The 24494-nt window shown below is 39.3% G+C and overlaps 1 protein-coding gene across 1 annotated transcript; it reads right to left on the bottom strand.

The window, feature by feature from the left end:
- Nucleotides 1–608: 608 nt before the first annotated feature.
- On the bottom strand, nucleotides 609–23159 carry tdrd15 (tudor domain containing 15). The gene is made up of 4 exons (XM_078537621.1): nucleotides 18057–23159; nucleotides 17534–17832; nucleotides 16985–17460; nucleotides 609–1258 (listed from the first exon to the last, which is right to left on the bottom strand). The coding sequence occupies exons 1-3, from the start codon at nucleotides 23157–23159 to the stop codon at nucleotides 17112–17114; spliced, it is 5751 nt and encodes a 1916-aa protein (XP_078393747.1). The 3' UTR covers nucleotides 609–1258; nucleotides 16985–17111.
- Nucleotides 23160–24494: the final 1335 nt, after the last annotated feature.

Raw genomic sequence — 24494 nt, 5'->3', positions numbered from 1 at the left:
CAGAAATTAATGTCAGTGATTTTCCATTCCTCCACAGGGTGCACTGTTGAAATCTTTATTGATGGAATTCAATTAGAAATCACTGAATTGACATGAACTTCATCGCACTGTAAAAACCCTTGAAAAGGGGTTAGATGGGATGTAACTGGGTTGTCAATTGTGTACCAAGCCATAATTACTGAACAACCTCATTTTTATTTTTGTGGAATGTCTAACTTCTCCACTGATAAAAAAAAATCAAATCTGAGATCTTAAGTTTGCTTATGATACTTCAATTTCCACCTTAATCCCATGTGTATGTCCCAATCTTTATTTTGCTCTGTGAAAGGATTAAAAAGTGAAGGATAATCAGTGCTTTTCACTTCTTGGTTAAAAGCAATAGATAGGACTAGCAGGTGCTTTATTTGCAGGTTTGCTTTAATGTTTTCGACAGAGATAAAAATCTCAATTTATTTCTGGCTATGTTGATTTCTAAGAAATAAACCATTCAATATGGCTTAGTTTATTTATTCTTATATACTCCAAACTGTGCTTCACTGCTAATTCCCAACAGGTACACAGCACCCTTTCAAACATAAAAACTACTGTATATCCACGTCTTTATAGCACAACACAAGTTTTATTTCAACAAGATAAATAGAAAAAAAGTATCGTACACATCTGTGTTTCAAACATCATATCTTGAGAAAACGAGTTACTTGTACAATGTATGCATTTATTATCCAACATTTTAAATTAAATTTGAAAGATAATCTTGTGCTTTTACAAATATTGCAAACCTTTTTGAATATGGACATCAATGTTCTTAGGAAGAGAAATGTTCTTCCAAGATTCAGTAAATAAATCTCAAACTATCGAACTTTAACAAAATCAATCTGCAATTCTGGCAGTTTGAACAAAAGAAAATTAAAGTTTCATATCCCGGTCATTCTTGTGACAGATTCTTAGTCTTCATTGACCTGTATGGACTATTTAAACTTATTTTTAATTTCTTATAATTAAATGTGTTAGATTAACTAAAACTTTTGCATTTGTAATATCCTTCAAAGGTATACTACTGATATCCTTCAAAGACATACTACTTCGAAATGGTTGCTTGTTCCACTTAATTCTTCACTTTTAATTGAAGTCTTCAAGTACGTTTAGCCAATTTTGAGCATGATTCAATGCAAGACATCAGTGAAGCAAATGACGTCACTAGAGACCAATCTTGAAAGTTCTGTTGTTTTGTACAAAGTTTAGAAAGTTATATACATACCTAAAAATAAAAAGCATAATCTAGTACCATATATATATATATTTCTGCATGCATTTGTTATGGTTTATGCTAGTGTAAAACAAAAACAACTTTACCGGAGGATGCTAATTCATTAAAATAACATTTTTCACTTTTGGTATCCAATGTCAGCAGATAGCGTTCTCTATTTTCCATGTTCTTGAACTAATTAGAACATTATTTCTGATTTAGTTACATTAAAATATTTTGAGAAAGGCAACAGAGCACAGCTGTTTATACGCTAAATAAAATATAACGACCCACCAATGCATAAAGTTTGCTGACTTTACATGGCAATAAAGAGACAAGTTTTAATTTTAACTGAGGAATTTAAAATTATATGAACACACAGGTTCAAATAGTTTTCACAATGATTTTCTCAAAGTAAGATTCCAATTCCATGTGGAGACAGCCTGAAGAACTTTCAGGTCACTTTTCATTAAGGTATAGTTACTGATGTATTATTTCATCCATCAAAAAGAAGTTAACAAACAAAACGAATAGTAAAATTAGGTGTAACGGAAATGTGATACCCATCAAGCACTATTTAAATGTTTCAAAGACCTGAGTATATGACACTTAAAAGTTAATACGGTGCTCCTGGCGTCAAGTGGTGTAGACATTAATAATATGCTATAAGGAATTAAGTTATCTTGGAAGCAAGCAGAATAATTACTATTAACTGTACTAAGGCTAGTCTCTCAAGAGCCACGTCAAGTGGGAATTCTGTGGGTAACAGTGCCAGTTGTCTTAGATATTACGTAACAATGAAAGGTCAATGTTCAGAGAGACTGTCACCTGAAATGATCAATAGCATGTAATCCAAATTTTAAAGCCAAGAGTTTACATTTTCTACAGCAAGGGTTAATCCAGCTTTTCTGAAATAGACCACTTTTCAAGATGATGCAAGTCAACAAAAAACATGGAAACTTTTCAGACTACAAAATAACAAGAACATTTCAAATAATGTGTCTCTCCCTGAGCTCTTTCTAGAAGAAATTCCGAATTTTATTTTAATAAAACAAGAATGATGATTTGGAACTTCACTGATATGGCAGACATACAGATTTGCTGCCAACAGGAGAAAAATCTGTTGCAAAATGAAGCCTATCAAACTGCAAAGTGGGAGTTGCCCTAATCGCTCAGCAAAAATCAAAAAATATAGAATGGTCATGGTAGGAAAGGGCCAGCATTTGGGGAATCCATGCTGTTATATTTGCTGTACATTCACAAATTTATCCAAATTTGTATAATTTCTGTGTCCTAGAGTTGAGCTTTTTACAAAAGCACGATTGCGGGTTGTTGAACTTTCTGTTCAGAATAAATGTTAAGTGCAACTTTGACATTAGTAAAAGCTATAAAATTGATGTTTTCTTGATTCGTTTTATATGTAGTATACATGAAAATGTTGAAAGACCTACACAAAATAAATAAATGCCTTAACTTTGTTTCAGCTGGGTACACGGGAAATAAATTACAGAAAAACTATAAGCTCTGTCATCAGTTCTGGTTTTAGAACAGGTTAGTCTGTAGCTAATTGACAACAAAATGAATCCATGTCAGAACTTTCTTTCCTGCTAGGAAGCCCACAGGCAATTATATTATACTTTCATGAGAATACCAAAGATCACCAAGAAACAGAAAAGTAATTCTTTACACTGGAATAAATACAATGAAATCAACATCTTTAAGCAATTTTCATGAACCATAGTTCAACAGTGACCAGTTTTGTTTTCTACCTTATTAAATAATGTGATTTTAAATCTTGATAACATTTGGCAGAGATACTACTGCACACATCCAGTTTCCTCAGTGGATAAAATCAGAAAAAGGGAATTCACTATCCCTGCAGACTAATCTTTCACAAAGTTGAAACAAACTCAAAGTGCATCCAAAGATAATTGGCCTATTAAACATATGTTTTTGTTTAATGCAAATAAAAAGTTTCATTTAGCAAACACCAGGATTTTAAACAAGTGCAGCCAATGATTTTCTCCTTTGTTATCTTAACAAAGTGAAATCAAAATTAGACAAATATCCTATACAAGTATACTTACTAGTAAACTATAAATATCTTTAAAATGTTTTTAATCCTCTGAAGTACACTATGCCATTATGAAATATCAGCATCACATTCTATTTCTTGATTATTATTCCTAATGCCGTGCATTCCAAGATCAGATCACTGCTATTTTTTTTTATTCATTCATGGGATGTGGACGTCACTGGCTAGGCCAGCATTTATTGCCCATTTCTAGTTGCCTTTGAGAAAGTGGTGGTGAGCTGCCTTCTTGAACCGCTGCAGTCCATGTGGTGTAGGTACACCCACAGTGCTGTTAGGGAGGGAGTTCCAGAATTTTGACCCAGCGACATTGAAGGAACGGCGATATGTTTCCAAGTCAGGATGGTGAGTGGCTTGGAGGGAAACATCCAGCTGGTGGTGTTCCCATCTATCTGCAGCCCTTGTCTTTCTAGATGGTAGTGGTCATGGATTTGGAAGGTGCTAAGGAGCCTTGGTGAGTTTCTGCAGTGCATCTTGTAGATGAAACGCACTGCTGCCACTGTTCGCTGGTGGTGGAGGGAGTGCATGTTTGTGAAAGGGGTGCCAATCAAGCGGGCTGCTTTGTCCAGTATGATAGAACAAGAATTAGGAACGGAACTAAACCATTCAGCCCCTTGAGCCTGCTCTGCCACTCAATAAAATCATGGCTGATCGAATTGTGATCTCAATTCCACTTTCCTTCCTTCTCTTCCCCGCTAACTCTTGGCTCCCTTATTAATCAAAAATTGAACATTTGCAAAAATGCAAAGCCTTGAGGTAAAAGTTGCAGAATGGCAATATGCAAAATACGTGACATTTTCAAAAATTAATTATTTCTCAAGAGAATTCTGTGTGCTAATTGTAAATACATTGTGGTTAATTGTATGCAGGTGGTTAGCATTAACTGGTGACTCACCTAGGTCCCTATAAATAGGCAGGTGGTGGCGTTCCTTAGTTGGTCAAAGCACCTCGCTAACAAGCAGTAGGTGCTGAGTTCGAAGGGTCGTCTGACCCAACTGTCTGCCCCTCATCCGCAGCTATGTTCGTGGCCGGGTGTCCCTGGAGAGGGAGCACGCAGTGTCTGCCAGCACCATCAAGTTCTTCTGTGCTAGGTGGGCACAGCAGGGATTGGGGTGTTTTATTGATCCCCTTAATCACATTTTGGTTTGATGTTTGTATGTTTCCTTTAAATTTTGCCTTTGGTTTTGCAGTTCCTTAATTTAGGGGCTGTGTTTATTTTGTCCCTCATTTTGTTAATTTAGTTCGATTGGTTGAGTTCAAAAGAGTTAAATAGACAGACTGAAATTGTAGTTGCTTTGGTTAGGTGGTGTTTGCTTGTAATGTGTAACTCTGTAAATAAGTGTGTGGTTCCAGATCTGTTCTTGTTCTGGAGAAGAACACTGTATACTGAAACTAAAGCACCCTTCTATCTGAACAATTACAAGCTAAACTTCTCAGAATTTGATACTGTTTTGAAGTGTAGCTAAATACAGCATGATACCTCCACCTGAACCGATCTGGGACCAATGTTCTAGCGAAAAGGGTAAATAGGGTGGTCAACAGGACTTTAAACTAGAAAGTGGGGGAGGATGGAAGGGTAAAACTCCAAGAAGTATGACTAATAGGAAACAAAGCAGCAGGTTAACATGTGGGGGGGTGGATTCAACTTCATGGAAAATTATGAAAAAACTGAAAAGAAAGGAGAGCCCAGGAGAGGCTATTAAAGTCTCCAGAACACAAAATAGGACAGAGTGTTTGGAAAGGGCTAGGAATCTAACTTCAAGCACATCAGATAAAGGGATGACAATGAGAAAGGGGACGGGAAATACAGGACTGAAGGTGTTGTATCTGAATGCACACAGTATACGAAATAAGGTAAATGAGCTTGTGGCGCAGATTGAAATTGGCAGGTATGATGTGGTGGGCATCACGGAGACATGGCTACAAGGGGATCAGGACTGGGAGCTAAATATCCAAGGATATACATCCTATCAAAAAGATAGGCAGGTTGGCAGAGGGAGTGGGGTTGCTTTGTTAGTAAGAAATGAAATTAAATCGATAGCAAGAAATGACGTAGGGTCAGATGATGTAGAATCTGTGTGGGTAGAGTTGAGGAACCACAAAGGTAAAAAAAAACCATAATGGGAGTTATGTACAGGCCCCCGAACAGTAGTCAGGATGTGGGCCACAAGATACACCAGGAGATAGAAAAGGTGTGTAAGAAAGGCAAGGTTACAGTGATCATGGGGGATTTCAATATGCAGGTAGACTGGGAAAATCAGGTTGGTAGTGGATCCCAAGAAAAGGAATTTGTAGAATGTCTACGAGATGGCTTTTTGGAGCAGCTTGTGGTAGAGCCCACTAGGGAACAGGCAATTCTAGAGTTAGTGATGTGTAATGAGGCAAATTTGATAAGGGAGCTTAAGGTGAAGAAACCCTTAGGAGGAAGTGACCGTAATATGATAGTATTTACCCTGCAATTTGAGAGGAAAAAGCTGGAATCAGATGTAACGGTATTACAGTTAAATAAAGGCAACTACAGAGGCATGAGGGAGGAGCTGGCCAGAATTGACTGGGAGATGAGCCTAGCAGGAAAGACAGCGAAACAGCAATGGCTGGAGTTTCTGGGAGTAATTTGGGAGACACAGCAAAAATTCATCCCTAGGAAGAAGAAGCATGCTAAAGGGAGGACGAGGCAACCATGGCTGACAAGGGAAGTAAGGGACAGCATTAAAGCTAAAGAGAAAGCATACAATGCAGCGAAGAGCAGTGGGAAACCAGGGGATTGGGAAGCCTACAAAGACCAACGGAGGACAACTAAAAAAGAAATAAGGAGGGAGAAGATTAAATATGAGGGTAAACTAGCCAGTAATAGAAAAGAAGACTGCAAGAGTTTGTTTTAGATATATAAAGGGTAAGAGAGAGGTAAAAGTGGACATTGGGCCGCTGGAAAATGACACTGGATAAGTAGTAGTGGGGAACAAAGAAATGGCGGAGGAACTGAATAGGTACTTTGCGTCAGTCTTCACGGTGGAAGACACGAATAAAATCCCCAAAGTTCAAGAGTGTCGAGGGGGCAGAGGTGATTATGGTGGCCATTACCAAGGAGAAGGTGCTAGGAAAACTGAAAGGTCTGATGGCGGATAAATCACCTGGGCCAGATGGATTACACCTCAGAGTTGTGAAGGAGCTAGCTGAAGAGATAGTGGAGACGTTAGTGGTGATCTTTCAGGAATCACTGGAGTCAGGGAGGGTCCCAGAGGACTGGAAAATCGCTAATGTAACCCCCCTGTTTAAGAAGGGAGTGAGGCAAAAGACGGGAAATTACAGGCCGATTAGCCTGACCTTGGTCGTTGGTAAGATTTTAGAGTCCATTATTAAGGATGAGATTTCAGAATACTTGGAAGTGGATGATAAAATAGGGCAAAGTCAGCATGGTTTCATCAAGGGGAGGTCATGCCTGGCAAATCTGTTAGAATTCTTTGAGGAGGTAACGAGTAGGTTAGATAAAGGAGAGCCAATGGATGTTTTCTACTTGGACTTCCAGAAGGCCTTTGACAAGGTGCCGCACAGGACGCTGCTCAGTAAGATTAAAGCCCAGGGTGTTAGAGGCAACGTACTAGCATGGATAGAAGATTGGTTGTCTGGCCGGAGGCAGAGAGTGGGGATAAGGGGGTCCTTCTCAGGATGGCGGCTGGTGACTAGTAGAGTTCCGCAGGGGTCAGTGTTGGGACCACAACTTTTCACTTTATACATTAATGATCTAGATGAAGGAACTGAGGGCATCCTGGCTAAGTTTGCAGATGATACAAAGATAGGTGGAGGGACAGGTAGTATTGAGGAGGCGGGGAGGCTGCAGAAGGATTTGGACAGGTTAGGAGAATGGGCAAAGAAGTGGCAGATGGAATACAACGTGGGGAAATGTGAGGTCATGCACTTTGGTAGGAAGAATAGAGGCATAGACTATTTTCTAAATGGGGAGAGAATTCAGAAATCTGGAGTGCAAAGGGACTTGGGAGTCCTAGTCCAGGATTCTCTTAAGGTTAACTTGCAGGTTGAGTCGGTAGTTAGGAAGGCAAATGCAATGTTGGCATTTATTTCGAGAGGACTAGAATAAAAAAAAAGCAGGGATGTGCTGCTGAGGCTTTATAAGGCTCTGGTCAGACCACATTTAGAATATTGTGAGCAATTTTGGGCCCCATATCTCAGGAAGGATGTTCTGACCCTGGAGAGGGTCCAGAGAAGGCTCACGGGAACGATCCCAGGAATGAAAGGCTTAACATATGAGGAACGTTTGAGGACTCTGGGTCTATACTCGATGGAGTTTAGGAGGATGAGGGGGGATCTGATTGAAACTTACAGGATACTGAAAGGCCTCGATATAGTGGACGTGGGGAAGATGTTTCCATTAGTAGGAGAGACTAGGACCCCAGGGCACAGCCTCAGAGTAAAGGGAAGACCTTTTAGAACAGAGATGAGGAGAAACTTCTTTAGCCAGAGTGGCAAATCTATGGAATTCATTGCCACAGAAGGCTGTGGAGGCCAGGTCATTGAGTGTATTTAAGACTGAGATAGATAGGTTCTTGATTGGTAAGTGGATCAAAGGTTACAGGGAGAAGGCGGGAGAATGGGGTTGAGAAACTTATCAGCCATGATTGAATGGCGGAGCAGACTCGATGGGCCGAATGGCCTAATTTCTGCTCCTATGTCTTATGGTCTTATAGACATAAATTATCTAACCCACAATGAATATTTATTGTTAGCACGACCCTATCCAGTACAATGGTCAATCTGCCACTGTATTCTCATCTTTGGTGCTTTTGGGCCACATGACTTTAATGAAGACATTCAAATATTTGAGAATAGTACCCTGATTAACATCACAACAGTCAATCAAGCTCTGAACTCAAAACTCCTGGGAGAAAAATCCTCAGGTGTGCTAATGTGATGTTACCCCACTTCACTTGCGTAACCAACTGAGTACCCATCTGATCTGACATTGTAACCTTATTGATTAAGACCTATTTCCAAGTAATCAATACACGTTACAAGATAAACTAAAGCTTAACAAGAATAACAGGCTCAACTCTTATCAAGCCAGCTGAAGGGCCCAATCTGCAGCCTAACATCACTGTGTGTGTATCTACACCACATGGACTGCAACAGTTCAAACTCTTTCGAGTTATCAACAGTCACAGATTGCAACTCTTTCGACTACAATCACAGTTCTTGGTTTTCCGGGAGTGGGACATGAACCCACAACCCTCTGATTCAAAGGCGAGGGTGCTATGAACTGAGCCACAGCTGACACCTCCTGCAACAGTTCAAGAAGGCCACTCACCAGCACCTTCTCAAGGGCAATTAGGGATAGGCAATAAATGCTGGCCTAGCCAGTGAAGCCCAAATCCCTTGAATGAATAAAAAAAAAAGTTGCCTTTGCTTCTTTTGCTAATTACTTTAAACCAGGGCTTTCTGGTTCTCGATCCTTCCAAAAATAGGAACAGTTTCTCTCTATCTACTCTGTCCAGACTCCTCATGATCTTGACCACCTCTATCAAATCTCCCCTCAACCTTCTATTCCAAGGAAAGCAGTCCTGACTTTTCCAATCTATCTTCATAACTTAAGTTCCTCATCCCTGAAACCATTCTGAATCTTTTCTGCATGTTCTCCAATGCATTCATATCTTTCCTAAAGTGCAGTGCCCAGAACTGGATGCAATACTCCAGCTGAGGCTAAACAAGTGTCTTATACAAGTTCAATATAACCTTCTTGCTCTTGTACTCCATGCGACTATTTCTAAAGCCTGGTTAATGAAGCAGTCAGTATCCTACTCTTTCAATCTGTCCCATCGCCTTCAATTATTTATGCATGTATACACACAGGTTCCTCTGCTCCTGCACCCCCTTTAAAGTTGTAGCTTTTATTTTATATTGTCTCTCCCATGTTCTCCCTACCAAAATGAATCACTTCACATTTCTCTGCATTGAACTTCATCTGCCACTTGTCCGCCTATTCCACCAATTTGTCTGTCCTTCTAATGTTCTACACCATCCTCCTCACAGTTGACGATGCTTTCAAGTCTTGTATCGTCTGTCATCAATCCCCCATCATATTACCTAGAATGTCATATATTCTAAAAAGGTTGCCCATTCAAATCTACAAAACCAAGGAAACAAAGGGATTAAGCACAGTTTAAGAATAAGGTGCACCTTGGGCGGGTGGTGAAGAGGGAAACAGTGAAGTCAAGTATAAAGTACCAGAATTAGAGATGAGTTCAGTAGTGAAGGTGAGGTAGCTGGGGGGGTGGAGGGGGGGGGGGGGGGGGGGGGGGGTGCAGATATTGCACGTGTCATGGATTGAAACATGGGGTTTGAAGTTCCGCTCAGGGTTAAGGCCGCACAGCGGTTAGTCGAATTCAAGTGAATACCAAGGAGAGAGGATGGAGTTGGGGCAATGGTACAGATTGAGAAATTTCAGTTTTCTCCATGTTTAAGCTGAGAAATTTGGGCAGTCTATCAACACAGGGTGGCCCTTGAAGAAGGTGGTAGTGATAAAGTAATTAGTATTTTTATGATATGCCAGGCAGTATTTGCCAGGCTGACCAAATCCCAAAGGGAAACTTGGCCACGCGGTCACAATGATTTTGCAATTTGAATTTATTACAAGAAGGTTTATGCATTAAAGTCAGAAGCAATGAGTCCACTACCACCTTTAGAGATTTTAAAGATTAAATTAAAACATTTATTACGGAAAGAAAACTTAAACACACAAGACTACAGTTACATTTAGTTTTAAAGCCGTTCTTTCAAGATTTCTACTTAATTAGACTCCCAACTACACACCCACTTCAGGCAACAGTCCAAATAGATTCTTAATCTATAAAACATCCAGCAACAAACATCCATTGTTGCTGTAAGGGAGGTATTTCACAGCTTCTTATACCTCTCGCTCGACAATGGAACTTCAAAGGCTTTTAAGGCTACTATGGTTATTGGAACGCAAACTTCTCTAGGGTAGCTAAAGGCTTTTTCCAAAAGTCTGTTTCACACAGCGTACCTTTCAAGATCTCACACAATCACACCACACACAGCTTTCCATCTTTTTTTAAATACATGTTCGCCCTTTTGATCTGTATATCCCATTGTTTCAACCTTCCTTTGGAAATTACTTTTCCCAGAATATAAAATCTTTCATGTTGTCATTATGGCCAGCACTTTCGGGAAAAATAAACTTAATAGTTTTCCCTTATTTATCTTGCCAGTTATAAATATCTTATATCCCTTTGAAAATTAAACAACCTCTCAACTTATCTAAAAATGCAAATGCCATTCACACTATCTGCTGAGGCTTCATCCTAGTTTACCCATCTCTATTTCAAATGCCTGTTTTACACCTAACCCCCTTCTGAAGATTCACACCTTGCAGTCTGACTGTCTGCAGTTTAATTAAACTAGACACACACAAACATACATACAGAGTCCCCATAGGCCTTTGCTTCAGTATCTCACCGTATTAGGGAAAAAATGATATTTTCTTTACAGTATTGTTCAAAATAATGAACTATTTTTGAGCCTTTTCAAAATAAGTGTTAATTTGACTCAGTGACACCACTCGCTTTTCAGTGTGCCTGGGCCAGTGTACACTGGGCAGACGATTTCTTCCTCCAAATTTTTCAGCTCCTAAATAAAGATATTTACAATTCTGGGAATGAAACTGTATTATAATTAAACTGATGCCATCAGAAAATCCATGGTCAACAGTGTGTTACTTCAAAAGAAACTTTTCTTCAAATCAAATGTGATTGCAGCATAGTGATGGCTACAAAGAACCACTAGATGGCACTGTCAATTACATTTTCAAAAGATACTTTTTAAAATCATTTACACCTTCAACAGTAAACATAAGATGAGGTAAATTCACACTTTGTGAATTTCCCTTATGATTACTACAAATAAGTAAAGAAAACCAGAATGATGCTCTTCCTTGCTATGGGGCTGCTTGGGTTCTTCCTGGCTGCTTTAAGTGAATATCGATTACATCAAACCCCAACCTCGGTCTAAGTGCTCTTGATTTTGTGTTTCACTGCTATGCCATAAATTCAACAAGAGCTGCTCTGCTATAGCCCCTCAAGATCTCTTTCTAAAGAGGGTCAACAGAAGCTAAGAAATCAGTCGAAATGTTTTAAGAATGACTCAATTAAATTAATTTTCTAATATTTTGTCACAGAAATCAAAGAATGTCAGAACACGAAACAGGCCATTTGGCATATCAATTCTGTGCTTATTTAATTTATGGACTCTGCTTTAACAAAGATGTGTGGTAAAGAATTCCATATTCAAAGAATTCAAGGGGACATTAAAAAAAAAATCTGAGAACAAATAGAGTGAATTTGGTCAAGAATCTAGTTAATGGCTATGGACCAAATGGAAGTAGGATGCAATGCCAACCAGTCGTTAATGTAACTGAGGAAGAGGTCAGGGAAAAGAGTCCAAGTAGGACTCCTTGTATTGTACAAAGAGGGGTATACCCACTACCCACGCAGGTTCACACTAACACCATCCCCTACAAGGCACAAGCCAGGACTGTGATGGAATATCCAACAACAATTAGAACAAGGCATTTCACATGATCGGTACCCCATCTATCAGCTTAAACATTGTGCCTCCACCACCAACACAGCCTGGTTACAGTGTGTTCCATCTACAAGATGCACTGTAGCAAATTGTCAAGGCTTAAAAACAAAAAACTACTGCGGATGCTGGAAATCCAAAACAAAAACAGAATTACCTGGAAAAACTCAGCAGGTCTGGCAGCATCGGCGGAGAAGAAAAGAGTTGACGTTTCGAGTCCTCATGACCCTTCAGCAGAACTGAGTAAAGTTAGGAGAGGGGTGAAATATAAGCTGGTTTAAGGTTGTTGGGGGGGGGGAGGTGTAGGGACAATCAAGCAGTGATATGAGCAGATAATCAAAAGATGTCACAGACAAAAGGAACAAAGAGGTGTTGAAGGTGGTGATATTATCTAAGAAAATGTGCTAATTAAGAATGGATGGCAGGACACTCAAGGTACAGCTCTAGTGGGGGTGGGGTGGAAAGACTGACAGGGTATTACAGTTGTAGATTTAAAAATAATGGAAATAGGTGGGAAAAGAAAAATCTATATAAATTATTGGAAAAAACAAAAGGGAGGGGGGAGAAACGGGGTGGGGATGGGGGGAGGGGGAGTTTAAGATCTGAAGTTGTTGAATTCAATATTCAACCCGGAAGGCTGTAAAGTGCCTAGTCGGAAGATGAGGTGCTGTTCCTCCAGTTTGCGTTAGGCTTCACTGGAACAATGCAGCAAGCCAAGGACAGACATGTGGGCAAGAGAGCAGGGTGGAGTGTTAAAATGGCAAGCGGCAGGGAGATTTGGGTCTTTCTTGCGGACAGACCGCAGGTGTTCTGCAAAGCGGTCGCCCAGTTTGCGTTTGGTCTCTCCAATGTAGAGGAGACCGCATTGGGAGCAACGAATGCAGTAGACTAAGTTAGGGGAAATGCAAGTGAAATGCTGCTTCACTTGAAAGGAGTGTTTGGGCCCTTGGACGGTGAGGAGAGAGGAAGTGAAGGGGCAGGTGTTGCATCTTCTGCGTGGGCATGGGGAGGTGCCATAGGTGGGGGTTGAGGAGTAGGGGGTGATGGAGGAGTGGACCAGGGTGTCCCGGAGGGAACGATCCCTACGGAATGCCGCCGAGGGGGTGAAGGGAAGATGTGTTTGGTGGTGGCGTCATGCTGGAGTTGGCGGAAATGGCGGAGGATGATCCTTTGGATGCGGAGGCTGGTGGGGTGATAAGTGAGGACAAGGGGGACCCTATCATGTTTCTGGGAGAGAGGAGAAGGCGTGAGGGTGGATGCGCGGGAGATGGGCCGGACACGGTTGAGGGCCCTGTCAACGACCATGGGTGGAAAACCTCGGTTAAGGAAGAAGGAGGACATGTCAGAGGAACTGTTTTTGAAGGTAGCATCATCAGAACAGATGCGACGGAGGCGAAGGAACTGAGAGAATGGGATGAAGTCCTTACAGGAAGCGGGGTGTGAGGAGCTGTAGTCGAGGTAGCTGTGGGAGTCGGTAGGCTTGTAATGGATATTGGTGGACAGTCTATCATCAGAAATTGAGACAGAGAGGTCAAGGAAGGGAAGGGACATGATCCACCTCTGACACTTCCCTTCCCTTCCTTGACCTCTCTGTCTCTCCCCACCCACCACCCCCCCCACCCCCCACCCACCACCTTAAACCAGCTTATATTTCACCCCTTTCCTAACTTTACTCAGTTCTGCTGAAGGGTCATGAGGACTCAAAACGTCAACTCTTTTCTTCATTGTCAAGGCTTCTTTGACAACACCCCAAACCCATGACCTTCTACCACCCAGAAGGACAAGTGCATCAGGCACATTGGAACACCACCGCCTGCAAGTTCTGCTCCAAGTCACACACAATCCTAACTTAGAAATACATCTGTTTCTTCGTCACTGGGTCAAAATCTAACAGTTCGCACCCAATTTGCATCATGTTTAGCACTCTTCCATATGCAAATATGAAAACAATTCTACTTGGGAATAAGCTAGCATCCCAGTTTGTCATTTATAAGCCACAGCACACACCAAAATTGCCAATATATACAGAATGGAAATCAATTTTCCTGCAATATTTGTTATTTATGACCAGGTCTACCTCCCAAAATAACTGAATATTACAAAAATGTAAAAAAAACGCTGCGACAACTAACATTAGAATCCTGAAGGAGTGTGTTTCACAGAATATATTCCCTGAACAAAGATAAATAGCAATGGAGTCATTAAGTGACATTTATATTATTTAAAAATCGAACCTTCAAGTACTAATAACTGACTGCTCTGTATTGAAGTTGTTGCTGGGTTAAAGGAACGTTTAACCGCACACTATACATGAAAAAAAGCGACAAAAAAATACAACTTATATCCTTCCCCTTTTCCATAGGCATGCAATAACAGAAGTATGTTATTCAACTGCTTGAGCTTGTTCAGTTAGATCATGTTTGATCGAATACTTCAATCTATTTACCCATCTTTAATAACTATCTCTTAATACACTTACTGAACAAAAATCTGTCGATTACAGTCCGAAAATTTCAATTGGCTGAAAGTTCACAGCTTTTTGGGGAAGGGAATTAGAAATTTTCCGATACTTTGTTCAGTGAAAATGCTTTCTGATTTCATCGCTGAATGGTCTGGCTCTATGCAACATTAAGATTGTGTAAAAGCAAAAATACTGTGGATGCTGGAAATCTGAAACAAAAACTGAAAATGCTGGAAAAATGCTTGATCTTTTTCCACCTCTCCCAGGAAAATATGGCATCTTCAACAACAATTTGCATCTTTGCAACATTTTTAATATGTCTGAAGCACCTTGGCACATTTTGCTGAATGTTAGACAAAATTTGACAGTTGGGGCTTGAGGGTAGAGTCTCTTCATATGATGCATAAGGCATCACAACCATCTGGACCAGCTAAGATAAAAGCAAAATACTGCGGATGCTGGAAATCTGAAACAAAAACAGGAAATGCTGGAAAAACTCAGCAGGTCTAATAGCATCTGTGGAGAGAAAAATCAGAGTTAATGTTTCAAGTCCATATGACCCTTCTTCAGAGAGGTAGGGTTGTGTTCCTGTTCTTTATTTTTTTACCCCCCAGTAATCTGCCTCTATCCCAACAAATCCTTATATCATTTAAAAACCTCAATTTATACTCTCATGAGTACCTGAATTTGGTAAAATGGGTCAGTTGCATGGCAGTCACACCCTGCAGGGCTGTGTGCCTCAAAATGGGAATGGGAACATAAACACATCTGCAAGGCTTACAATTGTTTCAGGGTCTTCTAGCTGATGTTGGAGCTGCTGCTCCAGGCCAAAAGATCAAAGGCAAGTTACAAAGGATACTACTTGCTCAATTTGCAGATGATATGAAAATTCACACCCAGTTTAGGACTGTGAAGGCTTGCATTTGGCAATGACATTTAACTTGGAGAAATGCAGTGCTATTGTCCGAGGCCTGAATCAATGCTCAGCATACCTACAATTAGAGCTAAGACCTAGGGTAAAAGAAAAAGATCTTGGTAAAATGGTTCAAAGCTCTCTGAATTGGTTTCAACAAATGCAGTTAAACCATAACTGAAGCAAATTAAGTCCTGTATTGCATTCAGAGGGCTATCCATGAAAAAAAATGACCCAATTTAGAATGATGTGTCCAGTTTTGGTCCCCCTTACATGGTAACCTAGAAGCTTTGAAAAAGCATCAAAGAAGGACCACAAGAATGATTCCCAGTTTAAAATCACTTTAGTTACCCAGACAGGCTTAAAAGGATCTACTTTCAAAGAAGCTTATATTCAAGGATGGATGATTTGATTGTGACGTATAAAAGAACAAATTAGATTGAAATAATTTATCAATATGCGCCCAATTAGGTGGGTTGGAGTGGATGAGTCATGTGCATAAATTATACTAGGTAAGAAATAGGTTAGATGTTAGGCAGTTCTTCTTTTCCCAGAGAACAGAAGACCTATGGAACAAGTTTCCAGCTTTGATGGTTAGTGCTGAATCACTTGAAACAGCTGGGACCCAGTTGTTGGCTGAGGTAGAGATTGCATCATATAAGAGATACGTACTAAATAATACTGTCATGGTCAGTGTAACCTCCTGGACTAGTATTGATTGCCTAGACAGATGAGAGGGGAATGTTCAAGATCGCCCCACCACCGCACCCACACACTATCCTTAAGTTTTTGATCTTTTTCCACCTCCCCCAGGAAAATATGGCATCTTCAACCACAATTTGCAGGCTTATAGCATTTTTAATATTTGTGAAGCACTCGGCACATTTTGCTGAATGTTAAACAAAATTTGACAGCTGGGGCTTGAGGGTAGAGTCTCTTCATATGATGCATAAGGCATCACAACCATCTGGACCAGCTAATATATAAAGGAAAATACTGCGGATACTGGAAATCTGAAACAAAAACAGAAAATGCTGGAAAAACGCAGCAGGTCTGACAGCCTCTGTGCACAGAGAAAAAAAACAAAGTTAACGTTTCGAGTCCACATGACCTTTCTTCACAGCCTCTGGACCAGCTGTTTTTTCCTGACATTTTTGTATTATTTTATGCACTGAAGCCTACTATCCCCTCACATTGGACAACAGTTATTCAGAGGAAAACAAAATAAAAGGGCCAAGAACACTTCCTCACAGTTCACCTCCTTGGCTGCCGTTGTTGTTAGCCCAAACCACATTAGGAAAGTGCTAGAAATCCTGAAGCAACATTAAGGTGGAGGATGAGGGAATGGTCCAATTGACTGAGACCCAAAATAGCTGATTTTCACCCCATTTTCCTCTCCATAACATTACCCCAGATGCTATTAAGGAATAATGGACAATGACGTTTAGTGCCCTTTATAACTTCCATGCAACTCAAAAGATATTCCTTATTTGTGATAAATTTTCAAAATAAGTTGAATTAAGTGCATCAAGGACATTGCAATATTTTGAATTTACAAAATAATTGTCAAATTTGAAAGGTACTCAGTTCTATTGTTTTTAAAACAAACATATAGGAATGCCATGTATTACAACATGAAGATTTTAGAAAATCAATACTCACATTTTGTGGAATAACTGGAGTCAAATTTCTCAATGATGGGCTCTTCATTTTGTGAAACGACTGTAAACTCATCATTTTTATAAGTTTGTTGCTCTAAAATGGGTTCATCAGTACTTGAAATATCTCTTCAGAACTGATAACAGTCTTTCATAGAATTGGCAATTTCCTTCAGAAAAGCAACCAAATCTTCTGCAGCACTCTTGTTATTTACAAAATGATCTACTGCCCAAAGCAAATCAGAAATATGCTGTCTGAAAAATATAGTCAAAAGCTGTTCATTTAAGGATTTCTGAAAGAAAATTATGGCTTCATCTGTGCAATTATGTCCAACTGAAGGTGCAACACTACTTAAACTGCAGGGGTTAGTCAAGTGCGGTACTTCTGCAAGTTCTTCAGTATGTTCCCTTTGTCTGCCCAAATCTGATGATGGCACAAAAATATAAATGTCTATAATCAATTGCTCTAACAAGAACAAACTGTCAAGAGACTTCATAAATTTCCACCCTAGACCACTGCTTATCTGTGTCAAGCTTGATTAGCCACTTACACTTGTCTTGAGGTGAAGGATGAAAATCCTCTGATAGTTGAGCTAGAAGTGAAGAGAGTGTTTCCATCATTTCAAATGTATCTTCGAGATGAATGTAGAATTCTGAAGGGTCAATCACAGAAGTAGCAAAGCCAGTGTACTCTATTCTAGTTTGGATAGAGCCACACAAAATTGGGTTCAATGATGATAAGCATATCTTGCTGTTATCAACAGAAAGCAAAGTTTCTGATGACCCCAAACATTGTTTGTTTGCTATATTGATTGCCATTTCTGTAAAAGTAATTTTATTTATCCATCCAAATCAGGTGAACAATTTTGTGAAGCAATAATTATGCCATTTTTGTGGACCATTGCTTGATATTTTTCAGCAAGAGAAGTAGCATCTTGGCCAATCGCAGCCTCCCAAAATCCAGAATCCAACTTTCTAAACAATTTGATGTCAATTTCTGGTCAATTAGTACAATCACAGGTGATATTGGATATTTTAATAGCTGCTTAACATTTTCAATGGTATTCCATGGACACGATGACTTGTTCAATAAAGTTCAAAATGCTGTCATTCGGTACTTTAGGCCATCGCAACAATATGTCAATATTACCGAATTCCATCAACAGCATCCTTTTATCTTCCCAGTAAAGAAGTTTGATTATAGACTTGTCCTGCTCAGAAAATTGTTGAGACTGGAACAAACATTTTCTTCTTTCAATTGCATTGGAGGATAATACATTTTCTCTTTCTAAATCTTCATCAACAACCACAGTTAAGGGAAACAACTCCTCAGTGCTTGCATTAAGTTTAATACTGAAGTTTTCACCGTTTGCCACACTTATCAAAGTGACAGCTTTAATGAGCCAAATGATTCTTCCCCAACACACAAGTTTCTCGAGTAAATGTTTATCTATCTGAAATAGAAATTCTTTGTTGACTTTATACTGTTGTTCATAAGACATAATTTTTGTATAGTTGTGTTTATCCGCAACATCAATTTTCTCAGGTACATTCCTTATGCCATATAAAGATAGATCCAGCTGAGAAATAAATGTTTCTGTTTCTGATGCTTTGTTGAGCATTAAAGCCTCCTGGCTGCTAGACATGCCAATTGCCATCTCACTTGTTAAAAATTTGCCAGCTGAGGATCCAGTGCAATGAATAAGATGTACTTTCCAAAACTGACTAGACTCTTGGACAAACTCACAAACTATATGTTCCCTAGTGAGCTCATTTGTAAAAAGTGAAACAACTTGAGAACACTGCAGTCCATCAGATTGTGTACGTTGCAATGTTGGCTTTAAGAATTTCTTAAACAGGCCCGCTTTAGAATAAGCCAAATCTGCCATGTTGGCAAGATCAACAAACTTTATGCACAATGGGTTTAATTTGATTTCTTTTACAACAGCACAATGCCAAGCATCATTTTCTATAAATGCATCAATAACATCTCTCACCTGTGTATTCTGAAAATCCTTGAGTTTAGCTTCAGTAAATTCTGCACCACCTATCTCTTTTAGATGATCTGGGGTTCTGTGCTCATCATGTGCTGGTTCTATGAAGGAGTCTGAAGAACTATTTCCACATCCAATACATTTTTCAAACTTTAAGCTGATCACCAAGTTAGGTTGAGGCCCATCTATCAGATTTTGAAGAAGCCGTTTGCCCTGACAGTGCTTTCTAGTTCTACAAATCATTTCAAAGCGATCCCTTGCATTTTGTGCTGCAGGACTGCTTTGCACAACGTGACAAAGTATGGTAGATGGTAATGTTTTCTTGGAGGTAATCACATGATGAGATGCCATCTTAAACTTCCCTAGTTGAAATGCTGCCTTGCCTGCCTGGTCTGTTTCACCCGAGTTCTTTCTGTTACATATTTTTTTCAGTTTTTCTAACTGTGCAGTAAATTTAGGGATAATTTCATTTTGGCAATGCTTGGAGCTTTTATTTTTGTAATGTTTTCCTGCCTTACATGGTGTATTTTCCTTTTTAATGCTGCAGTTCTGGTCTTTCTTTTTGTGTCCCATATAGGAACGAATCAGTCTGTTTGTTTCCTTGATCAAGTGTGCCAAGTAATGAGGTTGCCTACTTATCAGTTGTTCTGTGGAACGAACTGTTTTTGCTGGATAGTGAGAATTTCCACTTTGCCATTTTGTTTCATCAGGGCATATTACCTCTCTTCCACATGCTCTAATGTGTTGTTCTGTTATTTGAGCACTGATTTTCACACTTCCATCATAAAGCTCAAGAATCAACTGACCATCAGACTTCTTTGCTACCACAAAGGCTTTTAGAGGTTTTCCCATTAAAGTCTGTTTAAACAAGGCAATGGTTTCATCTGACAGTTTGGGAAGACTAAGAGACAAACAGCACTTCACGGCTTGCATTGGTATCAAAATCAGATCTGTTGCATCTTCAGGAATTGGAACCACATCATTTTTATCAACTATCTCTGTGTTTCCATAGTCAATGAAAAACACTTTAAAATGTTCAGGTGAATGCACAGAGCGGGCCAAAGCACGATACCACTGACCGTCTTCAAAGTATTTTGCCAAGCATATGCTGGTTTTGTCAAGGTCTAATCTTTGTTCTTGCACTTGTTTACTAACAATGTCCATCCCAGTCCTAAGTGCATCCAAAACTACAGTGTTTTTATCAAGTTGACAATAGAATTTTGACAGACTAGACACATGAGTTACATACACCTTCTCTTCACTTCCAACTTTTATACCATGGGCACTATAAAAAGGTGTGTACAGTTGAACTGAGGGACTAAATGAACAAGTTGATTCAACACAAGTAGCTAGTCCCAAATCCAAAAGTAACTGGCATACATTAATAAGTGGTGTATGAAGGTCTACCACATTACATAGGCCCTTTCCATCCATCAGAGCCATTGCAAATATTGTGCATTTAAGACACTCACCAGAAATTAAACAATTGTCAATGAATTGCTTAAATTCATTACAGGAAACTTGATCCCAAACAGAAGGGTCGCGGTTTACAGATTGAATTATGCTGTTAAGAGAGCATCTAAACGCCTGTCCTTCTAGTTGAAGAAATTCTGGATTAATAGCATAAAGATTTTTCATAGCTACTTTTTGCTGTATACCATAATCAACAAACAATATAGTAACCTCCCCTTTTGGAAAATTCCTTTGAATAACTGATGCTCTATACCACTGACCATCTTTAGAGCACTTTGCAACACACCCAATATGTTCAAGTTGAAAAGCAGGCCTTGGAGTACTATAATAATGCTGCATATTCTTCATAAGTAATTGAAGTTGAGTTGAGTTACTGTGCAGTTGACACCAAAATTCTCCTGGAGAATTTACATGAGATACTCTCACATCGAGAACAGACCCAAGTTTAAACACTTGTTGTCTATATGGCGATGCTACTTTTGACTCTTTAATCCATGTTGGCATGATAAGATGTACACATGAAAAGTTATTATTCATTGTAACAGCTGGAAATAAAGCAGTAGACGCCGGGATATTTGAAACTGGAATGCTGCATGAATTTTTCACCTTTGAATTTTTATCAGTGCATATCATTTTCTCACTTGTGGTTGATTTGGTTGTCCTAGCTCTCGGAAATTTCAGCATACATTTCTGTTGAAGCAACGTAGCATCTGCCTGTACATTCCAAAAATCAGCATACCCAGCTTGAAGCATTAGTATACTAATAGATGACTGCTCCCTGCATTCCATATCTTTCATATCAATCATATATTTGCTGCCCTGTCTTGAGACTACTTCAATAAAAAGTTCTTTGTTGAATACAGCTTTCTTGAAGAAGTTAGTGGCATCTTTAGTCCACACTTCTTCAAAAGGAAAAACATGAGCAACGGAACAATTCATAGCCAAAGCAGGTAGATGTGTGTACTCAGGAGGCAGGGATTTCACAGCATTAAAATCTACAACTTCAGCATTTCCAAAATCAACAAAAAACACTCTGAGTTGGTTGTCAAGTACTTCAGTGATAACCGCTCTGTAATAATGTAGGTCTTTGCTATACCTAGCACAGCAAAATAAACCAGGTACTGGTTCCCGAATGAGTTCTTCATTTATGCCAATATTGCTGTAGTGGTTTGTAATGCTGATCATTAAGCATTCAAATTCATCATTGTGTTCCAATGTTCGAATCCAAAAGTCAGATGGGTTAATGACATACTCAACAAACCCAACGTAGAAAGCATTTATTTTCATCTCATCAGATCTTAATCTACAACATATTGATTCACACGTCTCTTTCCCAGTCGCTGTCATCTTAGTTTCCGAAAATTTTCCAAATTGTCCATTGATATCCTTATTTTCCTTCTTCTTTGGGCAACACTCAATCTCTGGATTTACTTCTGCCAACATTCCAGTCATCTGACTGATATTAATGTTCTTCTGCTTGTACAGTGTAACATAGTATAAATGCTCTTCACAGGAGTAGGAATCGATGCAAATAGTTAAGGCTTCCTCAAACAGCGATTCCTTGAAAATTTCAGTCTGCAAACTTATCCATTGCTTTGTTTGGTTTGGTAAGCCAGTTAGTGCACAAGGAAATGACATCAGTGGCATCCTAAAAAAAATTGGCATCAATTTTTTAATATGATCAGGAAATACAAATTCAGTCCTTCCATAATCCATGAACCAAACTTCGATCTGGCCAGAGGTTAAGAGTTGCTTTACAACTCCCCTGTACCATTTTCCATCTTTACCTTTTGCAGCACAAAGTGCACCAAAATTGTCAACAGGTTCATTGTTTAATTGTTTTCCTTTATTTTCATAGTAACACTGCAAGTCTCTCATCATTGCTTCTAGCTCTGAAGCCAGCCTTTTCAATTGGCAGTAGAAGTTATGAAGACCGGAAGCACATGTTATTTTCACTGTCTCTGTAACTCCAGTTTGCAAACTGGGACTCAAAACATCCAAGATACGCTGGAAGCTAGGAGATAATATAATTGTTTCATCAAGCACAGGTTTCCTGCAGCATTTATTTATATACTGAGTTTTAGTATTTTCATAGCCAGGACATCCAAGCAAATCTTCTGAAATTTCCAATACAAAATGGAAAGTACTGCCATCAAGAACTTTTGCTAAACCAAGTTCAAAGAGCTTTTGGTTAATACTGGGAACTTCCACCAAAATAATTTGGTCCATTAAGATATCTTCAATGTAACCTTTGATTTGAAAAGTTGCTAGTGATGACAAATATTTGACTGCTGTTGGGGACCATATTCCTCTTACTGGTACTATATTGGCAAATATGCCACATACTACTTTCGGAGGCAACTGAAATAAATTCTCCTTGGCAAGAGCAATGTGTCTAGAATCAACTGTCAATACCATCCCAACATCTATGAGAAATACTTCGTATGATCCTTCATCTTTCTTTATTACCCTTCCTCGATGCCATCCCCCATTGTAAAGGTCCTCTGCAAAACAAAACTCACCAATTGCAAAGTTGCCACTAGTCTTTGCTGCATTCTGCACTTCATTATGCAATATATGATAGTCCAATTCACAAACCTCACTGTACCGACCCCAGAAATGTACTAATATTTTTTCCGGACAACATTCCACATGGGTTATGCTCAGATCAAGGAGCAAGTTGCGAGCAGATGAAGTAAAGGTTGAACACATAAGGCCTGTAAAACAAAGGTTTGAAAAAAATAGCGATATGGGAAGCTTCAGATATCTGACAATCTACCTTAAATTCAAAATATTAAAACAATTGGATTTTTGTTTGTCTTGGTGCTCAGAGTTGAACAAACCAAACGTCAGGATAATTAGTTATGGGTAAGGATAAATTATATTATGTATACACACACACATCCACACAATACTGCTTTATCTCCATTGCTACCGTCACGAAAGTATAATAATTCTCATAATATTGTGATTTATTCTAAAAGTAGGTTAATACTGGGGTTTGGATAGAGAGTGCGCGTGTGTCCGGGTTTGGGGGGGGGGGGGGGGGGGGGGGGGTGGGCGCGAGATTTAATTGAATTGGAGACAGCTGGTCTGGAGGCTTTGACCCATCAAAAGAAGCTAGGTTTGAAATGCTAAATATGTAAACATAGCTGAGTCTTAGCATGTAAGGTGTGAGGAGAATTTTCATTTTTAGATAATCAGGGCAGTTTGCATTTCAGAGGTAGTAGGATGTTTACACCTAGCTAAAGAAGCTAGGGCCAAGCAGTGTGTTTATTTTTCCCAAAGGTTACTGACAATATAAGCACCACGAAAAGTTTTATATTATGGGAAAGTACATTTTCAAGGCATATGAGATAATGGAAGTTACAGTTTAAACAGAGAAAATGTATGTAAAAGGAGAATGAAAAGCTATGTGGAGAGGGGCCCTGTAACATCTAGTAGAAGCTTGATAAACAGCCTTAGAAATGCCTTCAGCATGTCTGCATAAGTTTGCTGCATCCAGCCCTTAAAAGATGACAAGTGTGCTGGCCTGTCTTTCTAACTTCAAAATCTATTTCAGACTGTTGCCTTAAAAGGGGGTATTTGGGAGTCAGGTTAGGTTTAGTATTTACCATAATATTAAGTAGCTGGAATTGTATGTATGTGTTTAACGTCTTATTTGTTAATAAATATTTTAATTTCGTTTTTTTAAATTCTAAAGGTCTCAGTGGACTTATTACTTCTGAGTTCAATGCACACATCTCAAAATAAATACAAATTACAAAACCATCGTGACAGTGGGATCAAGTTTCCCTCGTGGATTTGATCCACCTGGCACACATCATCTGCCACGTCATAACACTACCCTTAAGCAGTCTATAATCTTGGTACTGCAAACAATTGTGTTACATAAGCATAGCAAAATTGTAATTAGAAAGAATGCAAAAAGTTGCACTAATATCACAACTTTCACTTCCTCAGGAATTCCCACAATCCTAGCCAGCCAACTGATACATAGTCATTATTTTTATAAAAGAAAACATGATATTACATTTACCCACAAGT

Source organism: Cetorhinus maximus, unplaced genomic scaffold (genome assembly GCF_964194155.1).
Source record: "Cetorhinus maximus unplaced genomic scaffold, sCetMax3.hap1.1 HAP1_SCAFFOLD_2679, whole genome shotgun sequence".
NCBI classification, from domain to species: Eukaryota; Metazoa; Chordata; class Chondrichthyes; order Lamniformes; family Cetorhinidae; genus Cetorhinus; species Cetorhinus maximus.
This window is presented reverse-complemented; position numbering and strand designations above follow the sequence as displayed.